Below are 22788 nucleotides of genomic sequence, written 5' to 3'. Positions count from 1 at the left end.
TTTGTAAGGTGTGTCTCCAGTTGGCATGATCTGTTGTTTTTGAAGATATGATTTCTGGGTAAAGGACATTCCATTCTTTACATTAATAAGGTATTACTTGATTATGTATTCTGTGGGGGCCTTGAAGAGTTTAGGAATTCCAAAAGTATTTCCTATATGCTTACACTTATCAGGTTGCTTTCTAGTTTGGATTCTTTGATGAACTTGGAGAGTTGAAGACAAGGTAAAACACTTGCCACAGTCTTAACATTTGTAATATATATCTCCAGTGTGGTTTCTGTAGTGAACTTGATAGCTTGATGAGTTGTTAAAGGATTTCTCACACTCATTATATTTGTAAAGTTTTTATCAGGTATGGATTCTTTGATGAACATGGAAAGTTGAGGATGAGGTAAAGAATTTTCCACATTCACTGCATTTGTAATGTTTGTTCCCAGTATGAATTCAGTGGTTAGATGAAATTATGAGTAATACGTAAAAGATTTACCACACTTATTATATTTATATGGTTTGTCTCAACTATGGGTTCTTTGATGACTTTGGAGAGATGAATATTGAGTAAAAGATTTCCCACACTCATTACAAATGTAAGGTTTTTCTCAAGTATGGATTCTTTAATGAGCTGTAAGATTTGAGGACACTGTAAATGATTTCTCATACATATTATATTTATATGGTATTTCTCCACTATGGATTCTTTGATGAACTTTGAGATTTTAATACTGGGTAAAAGATTTCCCCGACTCATTACATTCATAAGGTTTATCTTCAGTATGGATTCTTTGATGATGTTGGAGAGTTGAAGAGTGAGTAAAGAATTTCCCACAATCATTACATTTATAAGGTTTTTCTCTAGTATGGATTCTTTGATGATCTTTAAGTGTTGAGGACAGTCTGAATGATTTTTAACAGTTATTACATTTATAGAGTTTATCTCCAGTATGGATACTTTCATGGTCTCGGAGAGTTGAGTACCAGGTAAAGGATCTCCCACACTCACTATATTTGTAAGTTTTTTCTCCAGTGTGGATTCTTTGATGACGTTGGACAGTTGAGTATTGGGTAAAAGATTTCCCACACTCATTACATTTGTAAGGTTTTTCCCCAGTATGGATTCTTTGATGATCTTTAAGTGTTGAGGACAGTCTGAATGATTTTTCACAGTTATTACATTTATAGAGTTTATCTCCAGTATGGATACTTTCATGATCTTGGAGAGTTGAGTACCGGGTAAAAGATTTCCCACACTCACTACATTTGTAAGGTTTTTCTCCAGTGTGGATTCTTTGATGAACTTTGAGATTTGAGAACTGGGTAAAAGATTTCCCACACTCATTACATTCATAAGTTTTAGCTCCAGTATGGATTCTTTGATGATGTTGGAGAGTTGAAGATTGAGTAAACGATTTTCCACAATCATTACATTTATAAGGTTTTTCTCCAGTATGGATACTTTCATGATCTCGGAGAGTTGAGTACCAGGTAAAGGATCTCCCACACTCACTACATTTGTAAGGTTTTTCTCCAGTGTGGATTCTTTGATGACGTTGGACAGTTGAGTAGCGGGTAAAAGGTTTCCCACACTCATTACATTTGTAAGGTTTTTCTCCAGTATGGATTCGTTGATGACATTGGAGAGTTGAATTTTGGGTAAAGGCTTTTCCACACTCACTACATTTGTAAGGTTTTTCTCCAGTATGGATTCTTTGATGAACTTGAAGTTTTGAGGGCTTGGTAAATGATTTTCCACACAGATTACATTTATAAAATTTGCATCCAATATCTATTCTGTGTTGGCCTATAGGTTCACTACTTAATGTTTTCTTATTTTTGTGCAGAATCAAATTGTATTTCAAAACTTGTTGTGAACCTTTTCTCTGAGGAACCTCCAATTGTGAAGTTATGAATGGCAAACACTGAGGTCTCTCAGGGAAAGCCAGAGTTTCTTGATCTTTTGTTTCAGAAATGAAACACATGTATTTTTCACACAGATCATTTCCAAAATCACTTGTTTTATGAACTTTACTGTCACATAAATATTCACAGAACTTCTTTCTATCTAGCTCTGAAAGGCCATTACAACCAAATATTCTTGTTATTTCTTTCAGGAAGTAATCTTGGGTACACTCCTTTGGGAATTGCTTCTTAGTATGGTAACAAGACAAAACTGAAAGAAATGAAAGTAAATCACTACATGATATTTCAGATGCATATTAATATAATATAGATAAATACTACATAAATGGCATCAACCTGTGGATCATAGCAAAATGATATTATGCAGAACTGCAGCAATTTTTCTCTAAAGAAACAAATGTCCTGATCATAATGGATGTTAGAAGATATTTCATGAAACTATCATATATATATCTTCATTAAATATTCAGTGTATCAGATTATGTCAAACAAAATTTTTGTAACTATCACACATTAAGAAAAATCTACTCTGCACTGTGACATTCAATTTACAATATGGACACCAATTTCTAAATAAATGAAGAAATTAATGAAAGAAATGAGTAACTACAACACATATTTCAGTATTTCATCCTAATGCAAGATTAGGTCATGATTTTAAAATCAAAAAGAATATTAAAAAGAACAGAAGAAAAAAATGAAAAAATTTAAGTGTATCATGTAAAATCCATGCCCAGCACATGAAAATACAGGGTTTCAAACTTTTTACAAACCTTAAGGAATATTCACTGAGACTAATAAGATCTTTAGAAACCAAGGAATTCTTACCAAGTTAAACATCTTGATGTGCCTGAAATCAATTTTGAATCCATAGTACTATATATCTTTATTGTAAATTAAAGTAAGAAATTCCAGACCTGACATTTGAACAGTCAAACATTACTTAAAATATATTTTCTATTGAAGTGAAAATTCATTACATTTCCTTTTGCTTCTTTTGTTCCAGCATTACTCGAGTAACATTCTATTGGTCCCTACTCTCGTTTTCAAGGTGAAAAAATGTTTTACTTACAATTTGCTTCTATCTCTTTGTGTTTTTGGTTTTGGTGTGTGTGTGTGTGTGTGTGTGTGTGTGTGTGTGTGTGTGTGTGTGTGTGTTTGTGCAGATATATAGATATGTGTACTTACAAGTACATAAAATACCTCTGTGTGTGTGTTCTTCTTTTTTATGATTGTATATTTTTTAACATATGAAAACTATTCTTTCAAAAATCCATACTGCAGATGAAATGTATTTGGAAACTCATTTTCATTTCCATATCACTCATTTGTTTGGTATAGTTATTTGGAGGATAGGATAAATAGAGGTAATATAATGTGAGAAATGGGGAAGAGTTTCCCCACCGGAAGGAAACAAAAGATAAATATAAAAGAAGAAGAAATATTTTTGACAAATATTTCAAAGGTAGCACTCCAAGATGTTGCTCTAAGGCATGCATAATGTGTCAGTAGCAGAGATGGAGAGAGTGTGGACCAAGTGCGTAACCAAGTTGTAGACTCTAAAACAGCAATGCCTGTATTTCCTAGGTATGAGGAGGTATCCTAAGAGCTATTGACACATCAAGCAGGCCACATATGGCTGATACCCAGGTTCAAGAGTCACACTGTCCCAGGTTTTAGTCACCTAGTACCTTCCAGCCTACCTAAACCTGGGTTCTAGAGGTTCATGGCTACAGCTAATGACCTCCGCAAAAAAAGCTTCTGGAAACCAGGGACATGGTTTGAGCCTCTGGCCTGCAGTTCTACTTGTCTTAATGTTAATAACTGCTGGAAAATAGGAGTAGACAGGGCCTCATTCTACAAATGAGGACTCCAGCAGGCATGGAATCTGAGAACCAGGAGCTCAGTGAGTGCAGAGTAAGCAATGTCGCATGTTCCCTAGAGAAACTAGGGGATCCAAGGTGCTAACAGAAACAGTTCTATGCTCTGACCTTCTGGATAGTCCTGGAATCCTGAAAACAGACCTATCAGCCTATTTTTCACACTGTTAATAGCCACCTTGAAGAGACCTGCCAGATCTAAGGAACACATATCAGACATCCATATCCCAATCATCTCACTATAGGTCCAACTGGGACACAGCCTGATGTGAAAAGATACAGGCTACTTGAGTAGATCCAGAACCTAGCATATGACCAATGGCTCCTCCTGCATGCTCTAGAAGTCCAGAGATCTCCAGGAACAACCAGCCAAAGCAAGGAGCAAGCAGATGGCTAAAGGGCAGTATAAAAGGGCAATATGGCACCAACACAATCCAACTACCTTAATACAATATGCCCTCAACATACAAACACAGCTGACACTCAGGAAAATGGCCTTAAATATATGCTTATGAATATAATAGAGTATTTAATATATATATATAAATGCCGCCAAGAAATATAGGAAAATTTGTTCAAAAAGGTGAAGGAAGCAAGCAGGAGTGGCCATTCTAATAACTAATAAAAGAGAGTTTCAATGAAAAATAATCAAAAGAGATGAGAAGAATGGAAAATAAACAGAGGATTAATGAAAGGGATGTCATGAATCAAATGGACCAAAGAGATATCTATAGAACTTTCCACTAAACCACAACAGAATATACTTTTTTCTCAGTACCACATGGAACATTCTACAATATACAACCATATAGTTGGTCACAAAGCAGTCCTCAACATATACAAGAAAATGCATTAACATCTTTTATTTTAGCAGATCACCATGAATAAAAGCTGGACTTTGTCAACAGACATAACAAAATCTTATACACACATGGAACATCCCAGTACTCAGTGAAGAAACAAAAAAAGAAATAAGACTTCCTAAAATGTAGTGAAAATATTACACAAATAAAACAATGCTAAAAGAAAAGTTCCTAGCATTCAGTACCCTCATAAAGAAATTGTAGAGCTCTCATATTGGAAACTTACCAGTTCATGTGAATGCTCTAGAGAAGCAAACACAATCAAGAGAAATGGCTTGCAGGAAGTGACATCAGGGCTGAAATCAGTAAGTTAGTTATAAACAAAGAATAGTACAAAGAATTAATGAAACTAGAGCTGGTTCATGGAGGAAATAAAAAAAATGGATAATCCCTTAGACAATATCCAAATCATCAAAGTCAAAAATGAAAAGGGAGAAATAACAATAGATACTTAGGAAATCCAAAAAATCACTAGGTCTTATGTCAGAAAACTGTACTTCAAAAAACTGGAAAAATCTAAACAAAATCGACCATTTTCTTGATAGATTTCAAATACCAAATTTATATCAGAAATAAGTAATCAATTTAAATAGTCCTATAATCCCTAAGGAAACAGAAGCAATTGTGAAAATTTCTCATCTGAAAAGGAGAGGTCCTGATGGTTTCAGCGCAGAATTATATCAGACTTTCAAAGAACTAATAATAAAACTCCTGAAACTATTGCATAAAATATAAACAGAATGAATTTTGGAAAAACAAACAAATGACAAAGGGGCAATATACAAAATATATAAAGAACTAAAAAAATCAAATACCGTCAAACTAATTAATCCAACTAAAATTCGGGTACACAGAAGAAATGATAATTCTCATCGGAGGAATATTTAATGTCTGAGAATCACATAAAGAAATGCTCAACACCTATAATAATCAGGGAAATGCAAATGATTTTAAGATTCTATCTTACACCCAGCAGATTGATGAAAATTGAAACCTCAAGTGGTAGCACATGTTGGCAAGGATGTGAAGAAAGTGGAACATTCTTGCATTGTGGGTAAAAGTGCATCTTGTATGACATCTTTGAAAATCAATACGGTGCTATCTCAGAATATTGGGAATACCTCTACCTCACAACCCAGCTGTACAAATTCTGAGCATATAGTCTAAGTGTGATCCACTGTACATCAAAGAGATTTGCTTAACTGTGTTAACATGAGATTTAGTTCTAAGAGACAGAGACAGGAAACAATGTAGAGGCCACTCAACAAAAAATGGATAAAGAAACTGTGGTACAATGAGATCATGGGTTACTACTTATCTATTATAAACAAGCACACCATAAAATTTGTAGTTAGAGGCATGGAAGTATAAAAGATCATCCATAACGAGGTAATCCAGAAACAGAAAGATGCACATGCTATGTACGCACTTGTATGTGAAATTTAAAACAATAGTACAGGATAACCATTGGCCCAAAGAAGATAAGAACAAGGAGAACCAAAAGACATGGTTGCTTAAATATCAAACTAACTGAGATATACTAGAGACCATAGAAGACATTGCAAAGAATGAACAGTGTAGGAGAATGAATGCTAAAAAAACATGAGGGTGGAGATTAGAGCTGGTGAGAGTTGGGGAAGTAGGACAGAAGGTTTGTAAGGAAAAGAAAAGTCATATGGGGAGGCATTTCTGTGACAAGCTGAAGGCCTAAGACAGGGTATGCTTCTGGGAGTGTATGGAGGTGTTACTTGCTGCAACTTGTAGTAGAAGTCATGGAAATGCAAGAGGCTGAGCACTAACTAGACAGGTCTCCTAATGGAGGGAGGGAAACACCAACCCATCCACAAAAGTTTTGACCTAAAAGTTACCCAGAGATAAAGATAGAGCAGAGGGTGAGGAAATGTCCAACCTATGCCTGTCATGACCTGCAACCCATCCCATAAGAGAGAACCAACCCTGACACTATTGTTACTCTATTATGCTTGCAGGTGGGACCCTAGCATTGCTGTCCTCTGAGAGGCTCCACCCAGCAGCAGATCAAAACAGATGCTACAATTCACAGTGAAGCATTGTGTAAGGCACAACGAGTCTTGTGGAAGAGACAGTTGGAAGGCTAGAAAGATGTGGAAGGGACAGGGGCGTCAGAAGGAGACCACCGGAGCCACCTAACTGGGCCCAGTGTGGATTGTAGAGACTGAGGCATCAACCAAATAATATGCATGGACTGGGCCTATGGCCAGTACACAGATAGAGCCACAGGACATCTCATATTTCATTGGGATCCCCCAATAAAGTGACTGAGAAATATTTCTCACATGGAATTTTTTGCTTAAATTTCAATCATTTCCCAAAGACAGGCTACAAAGGAAGAGGATGGGCTCAGTACTCCTGTGACTTGATATGCTGGGGTGGGTTGTTGCTCTTGTCTACCATTTTCTGAGGAGTAGGGAAGAGAGATGGGGGAAGAGAGAAGGAAAGTGGAACCAGGTGGAAAGGGAGCTAATTTTAGGGTGTAAACCAAGCAAACAAACAAACTAATAAATAAATTATTAATTAATAAATAAAGGTCATATAGGTATAGCCCCATGAAAGCATTATTTTATATTTACACATATTATACAATATATATATATATATATATATATATATATATATATATATCATACATTATACATGTAGGGCATGTGTGTTTGTGTGTGTGTATGTGTGTGTGTGTGTATTATCACTAAGGATGACAGTGTTGTTCAAAAGAACCACAGACCAACAAAAACCTGAGTATAGAAGCAACAAATATCCTGTCAAATTTTATATATAAAATCATCATCACAAAGAATTAAGGATATTTTGACCTTCTCTATCCTGTGTTTATTCTACAAAAGTCATCGTAATATTTTTTCTCTAGATATGATTTCTACAAGTATATTTAAGAGGTAATGAAGATATGGACATCCTTCTATATTTCCTGATTTTAATGGATTTAGTTTGATTTTCTCTCCATACACCACAATGTTACTGTCTCAATGCTTGTGGTAAACCTCTTTAGGGTATAGAAATATAATGTAATGATGATGCATTTTGTCAAAGACATTTAACATTATCATAAGCTAGTTACGTGGCAGTCTGCTTATACTTTATTATTATTATTATTATTATTATTATTATTATTATTATTATTATCTTTTTATGTATCTTATTAAATTTTAAAAATAGAGTACTGACAATTTTTGCTGCAATTTTCATAAAGAATACTTTTACAAACATTTTTGTTTAGTTTTATAGCAACCTTATAGTGGATTCTTAAAGGTAAAAACTGGTAAAGTTCCATGAATTTCTACCTGAAGAAAACTTGAAGAATCCTGGGATTAGTTCTAGCGTGATAGTATGCTACATTCTGCCCTGAACCCATCTGGGCAAACAATCAGTGTAAATGAGGAACGTCAAAGAACAAACATTACATATTTTCTTTTGTGTGGTATGTTAGCTTTCAAGACTTGGATATTTTACTTAGAGTATCTATGGTCAGGTAGCTATTTAGGCACTAAATACACTTTTTATTGTTTTTCAAATAAGAAAACAATAAAGATAGTGTCATAAAGAAAAAATAATATCAGGAGATGGGGCACAAAATAGAACATAATTTTAGAGATCAAGAACACACTACTAAGATACAAGATGGCGGCGAGCAGTGTGGACCGTGTTTGAAAGCTCCAGCAAACAATTCACGGAATTGCACAGATTTCTGAGCCAGGAACACCAAGGTCCCCACACCACGGCAGCCGAAGTGCTCCACGGTTCGGAGGGACCAGGGTGTGGAGGACCTGCCTGCCCCTGCACACGGGAGGAGCGAGGACTTTCTTGGATCAGAGTAGCGGCGGTGGGGACAACAGTGCCACCAGCGGCACCAGCAGCGCCAGCAACTCCAGTGGTGCCGGCGGCGGTGGCTGAGGTTGGCAGCTCAGGGCCTTCCAGTGGAGGAGATTAGTGTGGTGGACGGTGGGAGTTGCTGCAGGAGAGGGGACTCTGGACAGGATTTGGGTCACGTGGTGCCTTGAGACCCAGGCTGGATTCAGCGGACAGTTCAGCCCCAGAGTCCTGGGTTTGCTCAGTGAGCTATGCCATGGAGAGGCTGGCTCGGCTTGGCGGGCAATTCTGCCCAAGGTGCAGCTCCCCTGCTGTGACACAGGCTGGGCAGAGTGCCCGCTTCCACCCTGGGCTCGGGCTCAGTGAAGCCACAGTTTTCCTGCTGTGACGCGAGCTGGGCAGAGTGCTCAGTTATACTCTGGGTGCTTGCTCAGCGCAGCCACGGTTTTCCTGCTGCGACGCAAGCTGGGCGGATCGCTCGCTTCTACCCTGGGTGCTTGCTCAGCGCAGACGCAGTTTTCCTGCTGGGACGTGGGCTGGGCAGAGCACTCACTTCTACCCTGGGTGCTTGCTCGGCACAGTCGCGGTTTCCCTGCTGTGACGCAAGCTGGGCGGAGCGCTCACTTCCACCAGGTGCTTGCTCAGCGCTGTTGCAGTTTTCCTGCTGTGACACAGGCTGGGTGGAGCACTCACTTCCACCCTGGGTGCTTGCTCAGTGCAGTCACAGTTCTCCTGCTGTGGCAGATAGTTCAGGCACTGAGAAACTAGCTGAGCTCGAAGCGTGGTTTGGGCCCAGTATCCCTGGCTGGACATGGCAGGGGACCCAAAAGGTAGTGGATACCTTGGCCTGACCCAACGATCATTCAGGGACCCAGAACGATTGCAGGACCCACAGCAAAGGGGAGCTGAGGATCACTGGCTGTGAGAGATCAAAACTACAGTGATAACCTCCTGCCATCCACACCAGTGAATTATCAGGGCTTCCAGCCTACGGAAATCATGAGAAAACAATTGAATCTATCATTAGACTCCCTCCACTCAACTCTGGAAGTTATGCAACAAAAACAGAGACAGCAAGATGTCTAAGGGACAGCATAAAAGCATACGCAAAAAAACCCAAAACAACATGGCATCTCCAGATCCCAGCTATCCCAAAGAAAACAATCCAGAGAACTCAAATACAACGGAAACACAAGAAAATGACCTCAAATCCTTGGTAATGAGGATGATAATGGAGGAAACAAATAAAATTCGAAATCAGATGCAGGAAGACGCAGCGAAGCAGGTGCGAGACATAAAAGAAGCACATAGAGTGGAACTGGAAAATTTTCAGGAAAATATAAACAACCAGATGAAAGAAATTAAAAAATCTGTTCAAGATATGAAGATGAAAATGGATTCAATGATAAACACACAGACAGAAAAAAAATGAGAATGTGAGGCCTCAGAGAAGAAGACGAATGACACAGTGCTGAGCTTTTCTAACAGAATCCAAGAGATGGAAGAACAAATCTCAAGTCTAGAAGATACAATAACAGATCTTGAAGCAACCATTAAAGAAAATGCCAAATCTGGAAAACTCCTGACACAAAACATCCAAGAAATTAAGGACACCATGAAAAGAAGAAATCTGAGGATAATAGGCATTGAGGAAAGAGAAGATATCAGACTCCAAGGCCCAGAAACTCTTCTCAACAAAATCATAGAAGAAAATTTCCCCAATCTAAAAAAAGAGATGCCTATAAACATACAAGAGGCATACAGAACACCAAATAGAATTGACCAGAAAAGAAAAACTGCCCGTCACATAATAATCAAAACACAAAACATACAGAACAAAGAAAAAATATTAAAAGCTGCAAGGGAAAAGGGCTAAATAACATTTAATGGCAAACCTATCAGAATTACACCCGACTTCTCAGCAGAGACCATCAAAGCCAGAAGGGCCTGGACAGAGATCCTTCAAACCCTAAGAGACCACAGATGCCAGGCCAGACTACTTTACCCAGCAAAACTATCAATAACCATTGATGGAGAAAACAAAATATTCCATGAGAAAACCAAATTCAAACAGTACCTATCCACAAATCCAGCTTTACAGAAGGTACTAGAAGGAAAACTCCATCCCAAAGGGTCAAGCTACAACCAAAACTACTCAGGAAATAGATAACTATACCATGGCAAAAACACAACTACACAAATGCTCGAGGGGAACCAACATCAAAATTAAGACACTTATTAGTAAGTGGCCATTAATATCTCCCAACATCAATGGTCTCAATTCTCCAATAAAAAGACACAGACTAACTGAATGGGTGCATAAACAGGATCCAACCTTCTTCTGCATTCAAGAAACACATCTCACCCATAATGATGGGCATTACCTCAGGATAAAAGGTTGGAAAAAAAATATTCCAAGCAAATGGTCACAAGAAGCAAGCAGGCGTAGCCATTTTAATATCGAATAAAATAGACTTTCAACCAAGATTAATCAAAAGGGATGAGGATGGACACTTCATACTCATCAAAGGTAATGTCAACCAAGATGACATCACAATTCTGAACATCTATGCTCCCAATACAAGGGCACCCACATTTGTAAAAGATCTGCTAAAAAGGCTTAAACCACACATCGATCCCCACACAAAAATAGTGGGAGACTTCAACACCCCACTCTCACTGAAGGACAAGTCATCAAAACAGAAACTAAGCCAAGAAATAACATCATTAACCAATGCCATGGGTCAAATGGATCTAACAGATATCTATAGAACCTTTCACCCAAACAAGAAAGAATATACCTGCACCCCATGGAACCTTCTCCAAAATTGATCACATTGTAGTTCACAAAGAAAGCCTCAACAGATACAAGAGGATTGAAATAATACCTTGTATTCTATCAGATCATCATCGGCTTAGTCTGCAATTCAACAGCAACAGGAATAACAAAAAGCCTACACGTATGTGGAAACTAAACAACTCTCTGCTAAATGACACCTGGGTCAGGGAAGAAATAAAGAAAGAAATCAAGGAGTTTCTGAAATTCAATGAAAATGAAGGAACAACATACCCAAATTTGTGTGATACGTTGAAAGCAGTGCTAAGAGGAAAATTTATAGCACAAAGTGCCTTTAAAAAGAAATTGGAAGCATCGCACATAAACACCTTAACGACCCAACTGGAAGCCCTAGAAAAAAAAGAAGCAGAAACACCCAAAAGGAGTAGACTTCTGGAAATAATCAAACTCAGGGGTGAAATTAACAAAATAGAAACTAAGAAAACAGTCCAAAGAATCAAGAAAACCAAGAGCTGGTTCTTTGAGAAAGTCAACAAGATAGACAGACCATTAGCCAAACTAACTAAAAGGCAGAGAGACAGTATTGAAATCAATAAAATCAGAAATGAAAAGGGTGACATAACAACCGACACTGAAGAAATATGAAGAATCATAAGATCCTATTTTGAAGGCATATATGCCACAAAATTTGAAAATCTAAGGGAAATGGACGATTTTCTTGATCAATTTCACTTGCCAAAGTTGAGTGAAGAACAGATAAACAAGCTAAATAGTCCCATTTCCCCTACAGAAATTGAAGTAATATTGATAGTCTCCCAACCAAAAAAAAGCCCACGCCAGATGGCTTCAGTGCAGAATTCTACCAGACTTTCAAGGGCGAGCTAATACCGATACTCTTCAAGCTACTCCAAAAGATAGAAGGGATGGAACATTACCAAATTCATTCTATGAGGCCATAGTCTCATTGATACCTAAACCTCACAAACTCTCAACAAAGAAAGAGAATTTCAGACCAATTTCTCTGATGAACATCGATGCAAAAATACTAAATAAAATACTTGTAAAACGAATACAAGAGCACATCAAAGATATCATTCATCATGACCAAGTTGGCTTCATTCCAGGCATGCAGGGATGGTTTAATATACGGAAATCCATCAATGTAATGCACCACATAAACAAACTGAAAATAAAAAACCACATGATCATCTCTGGATGCAGAGAAAGCATTTGATAAAATCCAACACCCATTCATGTTTAAAGTTTTAGAGAGATCAGGAATACAAGGCACTTTCCTCAACATAATAAAGGCTATATATAGGAAGCCAATAGCCAAAATCAAAGTAAAAGGTGAGATACTCAAGGAAATTTCTCTAAAATCAGGAACAAGGCAAGGCTGCCCACTCTCTCCATATCTCTTCAATATAGTACTCGAAGTTCTAGCCAGAGCAATAAGACAACATAAGGAGATCAAGGGTATTCAAATGAGAAAGGAATAAGTCAAATTATCCCTATTTGCAGATGATACGATAGTCTAAATAAATGACCCTCAAAGTTCCACCAGAGAACTCCTACAGCTGATAAACACCTTCAGCAAATTGGCTGGATACAAAATTAACTCAAAAAAGTCCGTAGCCTTCCTATACACAAATGACAAGCTTGCAGAGGAAGAAATTAGGAAAACTACACCCTTCACATTAGCCACAAGCAATATAAAGTACTTAGGAGTTACTCTAACTAAGCAAGTGAAGGGCTTGTTTGAAAAAAAATTCAAAACTCTAAAGAAAGAGATTGAAGATGACATGAGAAGATAGAAGGATCTTCCTTGCTCAGGGATCGGGAGAATTAACATAGTAAAAATGGCCATCCTACCAAAAGCAATCTACAGATTCAATGCAATCCCTATGAAAATACCTACACAATTTTTTAAAGACATTGAAAGTTCAATTCTGAACTTCATATGGAAAAACAAAAAACCCAGAATAGCTAAAACAATCTTGTACAATAAAAGGTGCTCTGGAGGAGTCTCCATACCTGATCTCAAACTGTACTATAAAGCAATAGTAATTAAAACAGCATGGTACTGGCACAGCAACAGGCTGGTTGATCAGTGGAATCGAATCGAAGACCCAGATATGAATCCACACACATATCGTCATTTGATTTTCTACAAAGAAGCCAAATCCATTCGATGGAAAAGGGATAGCATCTTCAACAAATGGTGCTAGTCTAACTGGATGTCTATGTGTAAAAAAATGCAACTGGACCTATATTTGTCACCTTGTACAAAACTCAAATCCAAGTGGATTAAACACCTCAACATAAAACCAGAGACACTACGTCACTTAGAAGAAAAAATGGGAAAGAGCCTGGAACATATTGGCACAGGAGACAACTTCCTGAACAGAATACCAACAGCCCAGGCATTAATGTCAACAATTAATAAATGGGACCTCATGAGGCTGAGAAGCTTCTGTAAGGCAGGAGACACTGTCAAGAGAACAATGCGACAGCCTACAGATTGAAAAAAGATCTTCACCAACCCTACATCTGACAAAGGTATAATATCCAAAATATATAAAGAACTCAAGAATTTAAACACCACCAAACCAAATAACCCAATTGAGAAATGGGGCATGGAACTAAACAGAGAATTCACAACAGAGGAATATCAAATGGCTGAGAAACACTTAAAGAAATGCTCAACCTCCTTAATCATCAGGGAAATGCAAATCAAAACAACTCTGAGATTCCATCTTACACCCATCAGAATGGCTAAGATCAAAAATTCAAGCGACACCACATGCTGGCGAGGATGTGGGGAGAGAGGAACACTCCTTCATTGCTGGTGGGAATGCAAACTAGTACAACCACTTTGGAAATCTATCTGGTGCTATCTCAGAAAAATGGGAATAGGCCTCCTCAAGACAAAGCTATTCCACTCCTTGGAATATACCCAGAAGATGCTCCAGCGCACAGCAAGAAAATTTGCTCAACCATGTTCATAGCAGCCTTATTCATAAGAGCCAGAACATGGAAACAGCCTAAGTGTCCCTCAATAGAAGAATGGATAAAGAAACTGTGGTACATATACACTATGGAATACTACTCAGCTATTAAAAACAAGGAATTCCTGAAATTTATGGATAAATGGATTGAGCTAGAAATGATCATAATGAGTGAGTTAACCCAGAAGCAGAAAGACTCAAATGGTATATACTCACTTATATCTGCATATTAGCCGAAGGGGCATGTCCTAGGAAAGCCTTCACTTACCAGGAAACTGAGACAGAGGAGAGGACATTCTAGTGGGACTCTAGATGAGAGAAGCATGGGAGAATGGCAAAGTAGAAGGATCCAGAGGGTCCTAGAAGCCTACAAGTAGAACATTATGATAGGCAGATTTGGGCACAGGGGTCCCGCTCAAACTAAGGCACCAGCCAAGGACAATACAGGTGGTAAACCTTAAACCCCTACCCAGATCTAGCCAATAGACAGAACACTCTCCACTCTAAAGTGGAGAGTGGGATATTACTTTCTCACATACTCTGGTGCCTCACCTTTGACCATGTCCCCTGGAGTGGGAGACCTGGTGGCACTCAGAGGAAGGACAGCATGTTACCAAGAAGAGACTTGATACCCTATGAACATATACAGGGGGAGGTAATCCCCCTCATTAACAGTCATAGGGGAGGGGAATAAGGGGAAAATGGGAGGGAGGGAAGAATGGGAGGATACAAGGAATGGGATAACCATTGAGATGTAACAAGAATAAATTAATAAAGGAGAAAAAAATGAAAAAAAAACAAAAGGTAAAGCAGCTATTTATACCCAGGGCTCCTCCATATGCAAATTTATGAGCTGGCCTCACTTTACGACACCAAGAATGAGCCAGAGACCACAAGCTGGTGATCTTCCTGGCTTCCTCCCAAGCTAAACTCCCGACCCAGACCATTCAGATGTCAATCTTTACAATCTAGGAAGAAGCTCAGAATTGCAATTTCAAGGCAGAATTTATTTTAAATGTGTGTTTTTATATGTTTTATTTTGTTTTCCGTATCAGTGGTATTTTTTAAATTTCAAATTCCTCCCTTACCCCAAAAGTTGTACATTGCTAATATTTATACCAAATAGTATCCCTTGTTTTGAAATTCTGTTTGTGTCTCTTTTTTTTATCATGATATTTATCTTTTTCAATTTTAGATGTTATGACTGTACTCGGACTACTATTCTTTTCATACTATCCTACAAATGTCTTCTATTAAGTGGCATTTTTGTTGTTGTTTAGCTGTCATTTGTTTATAGCACCTGCTTAACTCTGAACTATTTTACGTGATATCTTTGTTAGCCTTTGCCTAGTATATTAAGAAATGTTATTGTTTTTAAGAGATAACTATCTTCTCATAAACCACTGCATCTTATAGTTCTTATTAAAAGGTTCATTCATTCAAAAAAAAAAGAACATACTACTAGCATAGTTTTAAATTTATATTTATGTACTGCCTTTATGTGTGGGAACAAACATGTGACCAAGGGATAGTTAGTAGAAGTTTACTTCTCCCATGTGCATCATGGAGATTGAATTCATGTCATAAGATTAAATTCCAAAAGCTGTAACTTTGAACCATTTCTCTAGTTCACACTAAAGATCTTTTCAATAACTTATGGAAATATATTACTATAGAAGCTTCCTTACACATTTGCATATGAAAATCCATTTAAGAGACTAAGAAAGACAATAAAATAACTCAAAGTAAAATGCCACTAATTACAGAAAATAGAATAAAAAAATGAGCTAGAACATTTTGAGGTATTGGTTAAAGGACTTACGTTTCACTGAAATATCACAGGTAATTCCATATACATTTATTTTCTTTCTAAACCTGAGGAATTGAATCTATAGCTGAAGACACTTCATGCATATAGCAGCAAACATATTGAACTGGTGCTAAAGTGGATTTTTACCCCTACTGACTTGCACTCATAGTATTGGCAGCTAGTACTTGTGTAATAGAAAGACAAAATTAAGTGAGAGTCACATAGAAATGAACTCTATGATGTTCAATGCTGACCTTCCTGCAAGATATGCTCACTGGTGTGAATAGTTCTGCAAATACATTGTCAGTACTCAATACTTTTTGAATGACATTAAGGTGACTTTGTTACTTGTAACCCACATTTGATCTGTTTAGGAAGCCAATAATCTGAGAATAAAAAAGTCATGGGCTTGATATTAAAAGCTACTATTCTTGTAAATGAAAATGCCAATGATATGCCTCCAAAATGCATATTCCCTTTCAATAGATTTGTGCATTACTCAACTTTCAATAGAGAAGCTTAATATGAAGGTCAACAACTTGACAAAATGCAGATACTGAGAGACTTTGGGGCACTTGGTCCTTTGTGGATTATCTTTATCACACCCCTCCTGTCAAGGTTCAGGGACTTATATAGAAAATGAGGCAGAGGATTATAAAGGCCAGAGGTGTTGGGTGACTCTCAGTAAGTAGTACCTTATAGACAGACCAAGGCTACTTCCCATATTAACCCAATGACAACATGGACAAATTCAAGGCAGAAAATCCTCCTTTGAGAAGGGGAAAGAGGTACAAATATATGTTATGCCACATCTTTGGAAGAAGTTACTAGCACAAAAGTAATTCCATGTTTAAATTAATTTTGGCTTCTATTCTTCTCTTTTGCTCTCTCTCTCTTTCTCTCTCTCTCTCTCTCTCTCTCTCTCTCTCTCTCTCTCTCTCTCTCTCACACACACACACACACACACACACACACACACATATATATATATATGTATGTTACACACAGAGAGAGAAACACATACATACACACACACACACACACACACACACAGAGAGAGAGAGAGAGAGAGAGAGAGAGAGAGAGAGAGAGAGAGAGAGAGAGAGATCATGATATTGAGTTAGTGAGGAAAGACTGGGTACTTTGGCTGATGTGAAAGAGAGAAAAACTAAGAGCAAAATATACAATATAAAATCCTTTTAAGGGAATAAGTAATTGAAACACCAAAATCTATCTATAATTCATCTGCAACAAAATATTTTCAGTAATTAGAACACAAAACAATCTACTAGTTTGTCAAATGTCTATAATATAATATACTTCATATCAACACTATTCAGGTAAAAAGTTAAAAAATCATATAAGATCCATGTTGTACTGTACATTTCATATATTGTTCTAAAAGAAATTCTTAGGCCTACTTTCTGATAAAGATTTTGTCTAAACACTCTTCAGGTCTAGATTGCTTCTAGGTTTAGAGTCATCGCAGGCTGTGTCATTTTATTTCATCTTACCTGGTTCTCTTTCTTCTATCTCCTCTTTATCATCAATCCAGAGTTCTTTGTTTTGTTCAAGACATGTTAATACCTCTGCTTTTGAAACAGAAATGCCTGTGAATTCAAAGAGAAAAACACATACACCATTCTATGTAGCTGTGCACTAGCATAGGATTGTACCAAATAGGGAAGATGGAAAAGAAGAAGTTATACATGAATGACTTACTAGTTCTCAATTCATTCAAGACATTTTAGACTCTTCATAACTCAATAAATTTTAAAATTCTGTATTTAATCTTCTTTAAAACAACATTAGAAAATGAAATAACAAGTAAAATAATAGTGAAAACATGATAACGATGGGGTCAAACTGGATTAACATATAAGTGCTACTAGCTACCAGCAGAAAAGTTATGAATGATTGAACTATTATTAGATTAAATGTAAAAATAAGGTAAAGGGATGTAAGAAGTTAGCTATATATAAGACAGTAATCAATACCTATAAAAATTTCTGAGATAAACTAAGCAGTGAAAATCAAGTCAAAATATTAGCTAGTAGAAGCTTTAGATATCCCTAAGATGAAGTAGAAAGCATGATATAAAAATATTCTCACCCACAGAAACCAGGTTGTTGTAGTTTTCCAGCATGACATCTCTGTACAAAGCCCTCTGATCAGAGTCCAGACATTCCCACTCCTCCTTGGAAAAGTTTATAGCCACATCCTTGAAAGTCAGTTGACCCTTAAAATAAAATTAACAGTATTTCCTCATGGCCATTGGATAAATTCTATGTTTGAAACAAGGAAAGATAAGTTAATTATAGAAATTGTTCTGTTATAAATAACTAATATGCTTTTTAAAACTAAATTATATTCTGAGAAAAAGACTTTTCTAACTTCTTTGCAATGATGCAATAGGCAAGCAGCACTGAACTTGTGGGTGAGGAGCCTTGTGGGGATCAAATGAAATGAGGGGTGCTACTAAAGTTTCAATCAATAGGAAGGATGAGAATTACCAAAAGAGGCCTTCAGATGAAATATTCATAAAATATTGGCTTTTATTCACTGTTAAATAATGACTCATCTCTCTCTGTGAAAATTGAGTGCCTGTATTTATCTTTGATATGAGAAAATTTGTGATATTTACAGATTATATTTTTATTTCATAGAAGTTGTCCGGAAAAAAAAAGGTTTGCAAATAAGTTGCCTTAAGCACACTGGTGACATAAGTTTTAAAGAGTTAATAATGAGAATCAAATGAGAAAAATATTTCTGAAAATTAGAGTCAGGACAGTGAAAGTTCAGAAGTCCTGACAATGAAGTAATTTTGTAAGGACAGTCAACCTGTCCCATACTCACAGATACTTTTACCTGTGAAGAAGCCATCTCTTCTTTCCCCTTCAGAATGGAATGTCCCATGAATGTTTACATTGAAATTTCTCCTTCCAGAATCCACTCTGTGTTTAAATGCGGCATATTTTCCCTGTCCCTGGTAAAGTGGAAGGGTGGAAAGCAGGAATCAAAACTGACCACAATCCGTGCTTCTTACCAGTGAAGAGATGCAGAAACAATGACCTCCTACAGGCTGAAAAACATATTCCTATCCTGAATTTAGGTGTTCTGTTTTCCCAGCATATTATGTTTTTCTCTACAAACCCAGTTGAGTTGCTGCAGTAACCTGCCTATACCTAACAGAGGCAGATTGGAATTTTAAAGGAAGGATAAATGCAACTGCCGTTTAAAATTCCTCTTCACACTTTCATCTCTTTGTCTTTGCCTGAGATAGCTCATTAGAACAAAATTAGCACATACGTTTGCAATCATGGCCAGGATCTGTGAGGTAACCCACACCTGAAAGTATTTCTTGTCCTGGGTAAGCAATATATTTGCCTAGAGCCAAGAGGAAAGAAGCCAATCACTGCCTGAATCACTATTTTCTCCACTGAGATTTTACTTTTGGCTTCCATGTCCCAGTCTAAAATACTACGATTTTGTTGCTTTGAAGAAAGCCCCATGGTTATATTATCTCGCAATTCCCCTTTAATACTGACATTGCTTTTTTGTTCCATCATCGAAACACTAACTGCTGATACCTAAATAAGTTACCTCTGCACCATTTCTAGTACATTTGGCTGTTAATGAAGATGGCTGGTCTTTATGCTCTTGTAACATATTCCTCCTTGACACTTTTATGTTAAACTGAGATTTCAAATACAATTATATCATTATATCATAGGCAACTTCACAAACCAAAATTTCATCATTCAATCTTTAAAAAGAAAATGCTGCATAACACAGACAGAATCACGTTGATCTATTGCAAATTTTACCCATACTGTCTTTTATTAATTTCCAAAGGAACAACTAATAAGAACTTAAATTGTGCCTCTATGTTTGGTGGGAATGTTTCATACATTTTCTATTTCCTCATTTTCTCTTTCATTTGCGCAATGTTTTACATATTAAGGACATATTCCATGGATGTAAGGATTCATAAAATTCAGAAATATAAGATGTAGGTCTAATCAACAGAAAGTTTCAAACTATATTTTATGGTTAAATTTATACATCCTACATAGAAAATTGCCTTTTCTTAGGAAAAGAAAACATACTGCATCTAAGATTATCTAGACTTATAGCAAAATAAAGGCAATTGGAAATGTTCATTACAACAGACTTGCAGTTACATAAAGATAGAATGTATTTTTTCTTTCGGAAATTAGATTAGGTATGGAGCCATTGTGAGATAGAAAAACATCGGTTTAGTAGTTGGGTGGTATCTTTGTATGCAATTGCCTCCAATATATACTCATCATTGAGGCTGAGTGTGGTGACACATTCTTTAATTCTGGCTCTTGGGAGGCAGAGGCAGGGAGATATCTGTGAAATTGTGACAAGACAAATCTAGAAAGCAAGCTCTAGGCTGTTTATATACCTTTTATTCTTCCTTCATTATTTAACACAGTAAATTACTAACCCACTAGTTTTCCTTAAAAAGCTAGTTCCCAAAGGACAGAAACAGAAACTGTAGAATATTTTTAATCTGCAAGCACTAGGCTGGGCAGAATGTGAGCAATTCTAATGTTAATATCCTTAAAGCCATCACATAAACCAAAACAGTGCCAGTGTGATGATTCCCTGGTGGATTATCTTCCCTCAGTCTCTTTTTTCCCACCATCCTCCTCATGCATCTCACCCAGAAATCCCTCCCTTCCACTTCCTGTCCTTCTGCCCAGTTGATTGGCCAAACTGATTTTTACTGTCAGTTGTTGTACCCACTCAGGGCATTCCTCCACACCAGGCTACATAGAAAGATCCTGTAGCAAAACAAACAAACAACACACACAAATACACACACACACACACACACACACACACACACACACACACACATACACACACAACTCCTTATCTCATGAATACATTTTGGACATGGTAGACATTAAGCTCACCAATAACTGAAAAGAATTCTTAATTTTTCTCCACTGCTAACAGCCAGGGAGAAGGACTGTAGCTCCTCTGCATAGAAGAATTCATCTCCATGTTGGACCTCCTTGTGTTACTACTAATCTTCGAATTCCAAGTACAGTCTACCTCTCATTCATTACATGAACATCCTATGATTCCCTTAGGCTGACCATGTGTTAAACATCTTTCAAACAGACCCATAGCTGTGGTCAGAGGACCAAACAGTCCTTGTAACTTCCTGGCTCCTTCTCACACCACTTATTTATCAGAATATGTTTCTTCTGTTTTCAATTTACATAGAACTCTGTGAGCTGCATGTGTTTCTCAAGTGCATTTGTCACACAGCCTCCCTCACATGATGCCACTACATCCCAAACAGAGTGAGACAGGCATCATTATAGAAGTTTATGGATAATTCTTAGCATCAGAGACAAATAAGCACACAGACCCTGTGACCCTGTGAATGGCTAGAAACGGAAACAAAAGAGCCAGCGTCCCAAAGTGAGCCTCTCACCCATCATAGGCCAGAGCCCTCTGACCCTCCATGCCACAATTCTTCACAAAACCAGAAGCCAAAGCCAAACTCTGCCTCAAGTACACAAGGTTTCGTAGTAGGACCTTTGACCTCCTGCTCTTATCCTCCTCTCTGCTCTCCCCGTACAGGATGAGTCTGCATTCACCAGACTACTCTTCTCTTTCTGACCCATTAAAGCCTTACTCACTTTAAAAAATGTCCCATGCTTGTGGTAAGCCAAGTCACTTCCCTGTTCTAGAAATCACATTTGTCCTAATTTGTCAGGGGGCATTCCAGCTTCCCTTCCTCCACACAGCCACTAATGTACAAAGGATGATGAAGACTCTATCTCCATGGACTAGCCTTAAAGAGGAGATGGAAGAATCCCTGCAAAGGAACATGAATTTATGAAGATTCAATGCCAAGACAAAGTGCATTTGAGCAGAAATGCCAATATATGATCGACAGATATATTTCTAGCTGGGCAGGCCTTGGAAGTAATAGCAGCCACCAGATGCAGAGCAGACAACCTGTCTGGATACCTGGGGATTATTGTCCTAAATTAGTAGAGATGAAAGGACTGAGGACCTTCTAAGAGGTACAAGAAAGGGACATGCAGACAAGGACAGGCCACTTGATAGCATCAAAGACGTTAAAAGTTGCAAACCAAACGTGGTGGGCAATGAAGTTCTGCATGTGGAAGTGAGTGAATATGACTAAAAAGGACAGGGTTGAATTCTACAGGTAGATGCTTATTACAACAGATGTAGCTATAGCCACTTTATCTGTAGAAGAATCTTCCACACTACTTTGGTGTCAGTGCAAGTGTCTGTCATAAACTAGGACATATAACAGGTTGGCTGCTTCAGGATGAGAGCCATAAGAGACCTGGCAGATGTGCATCCAATAATGCAGTGGAAGGAAAGAACAGTTTGAGCACTGCTGTATTTGGAGGACATAGGTATCAACCTGGAAAACAAGGACAAATGCAGTCCCGTATTGGGAATCAAAGAGCTTTCAGTTACCCACTGTGTGCTCTCAGAGCAGTGTTAATTACTGTCAAACCCTATGAAGGGTGAAACCTAGAACACTGGAGCCTCCCTGCCCTCTGCATGATAGCGCTGCCTGTTAGCCTCTGGAGAGCCTCCCACTGTTAATATAAAGCCATGAACA

The 22788-nt window shown here is 37.6% G+C and overlaps 2 protein-coding genes across 2 annotated transcripts in view; one reads left to right on the top strand and one right to left on the bottom strand.

Moving 5' to 3' along the window:
• The window catches only part of LOC311591782 (uncharacterized protein), a 165286-nt gene that overhangs the window by 62701 nt on the left and 79797 nt on the right, over positions 1-22788 (top strand). The window lies entirely within an intron of this gene.
• The window catches only part of LOC311591788 (uncharacterized protein), a gene marked incomplete at its 3' end in the record, with an annotated part of 37708 nt that continues 15636 nt past the window's right edge, over positions 717-22788 (bottom strand). The window contains exons 4-5 of the mRNA XM_084803428.1: positions 950-2167; positions 717-874 (exon numbers count right to left, since the gene is read on the bottom strand). Coding sequence (XP_084659554.1) covers positions 717-874; positions 950-2167 — 1376 coding nt within the window. The remainder of the gene's footprint in view (positions 875-949; positions 2168-22788) is intronic.

Source organism: Acomys minous, assembly GCF_964271855.1.
Source record: "Acomys minous genome assembly, contig: scaffold_52, whole genome shotgun sequence".
Taxonomy (NCBI): domain Eukaryota; kingdom Metazoa; phylum Chordata; class Mammalia; order Rodentia; family Muridae; genus Acomys; species Acomys minous.
The sequence above is the reverse complement of the archived record's forward strand: the minus strand, read 5'-3'. Positions and strand labels throughout refer to the sequence as shown.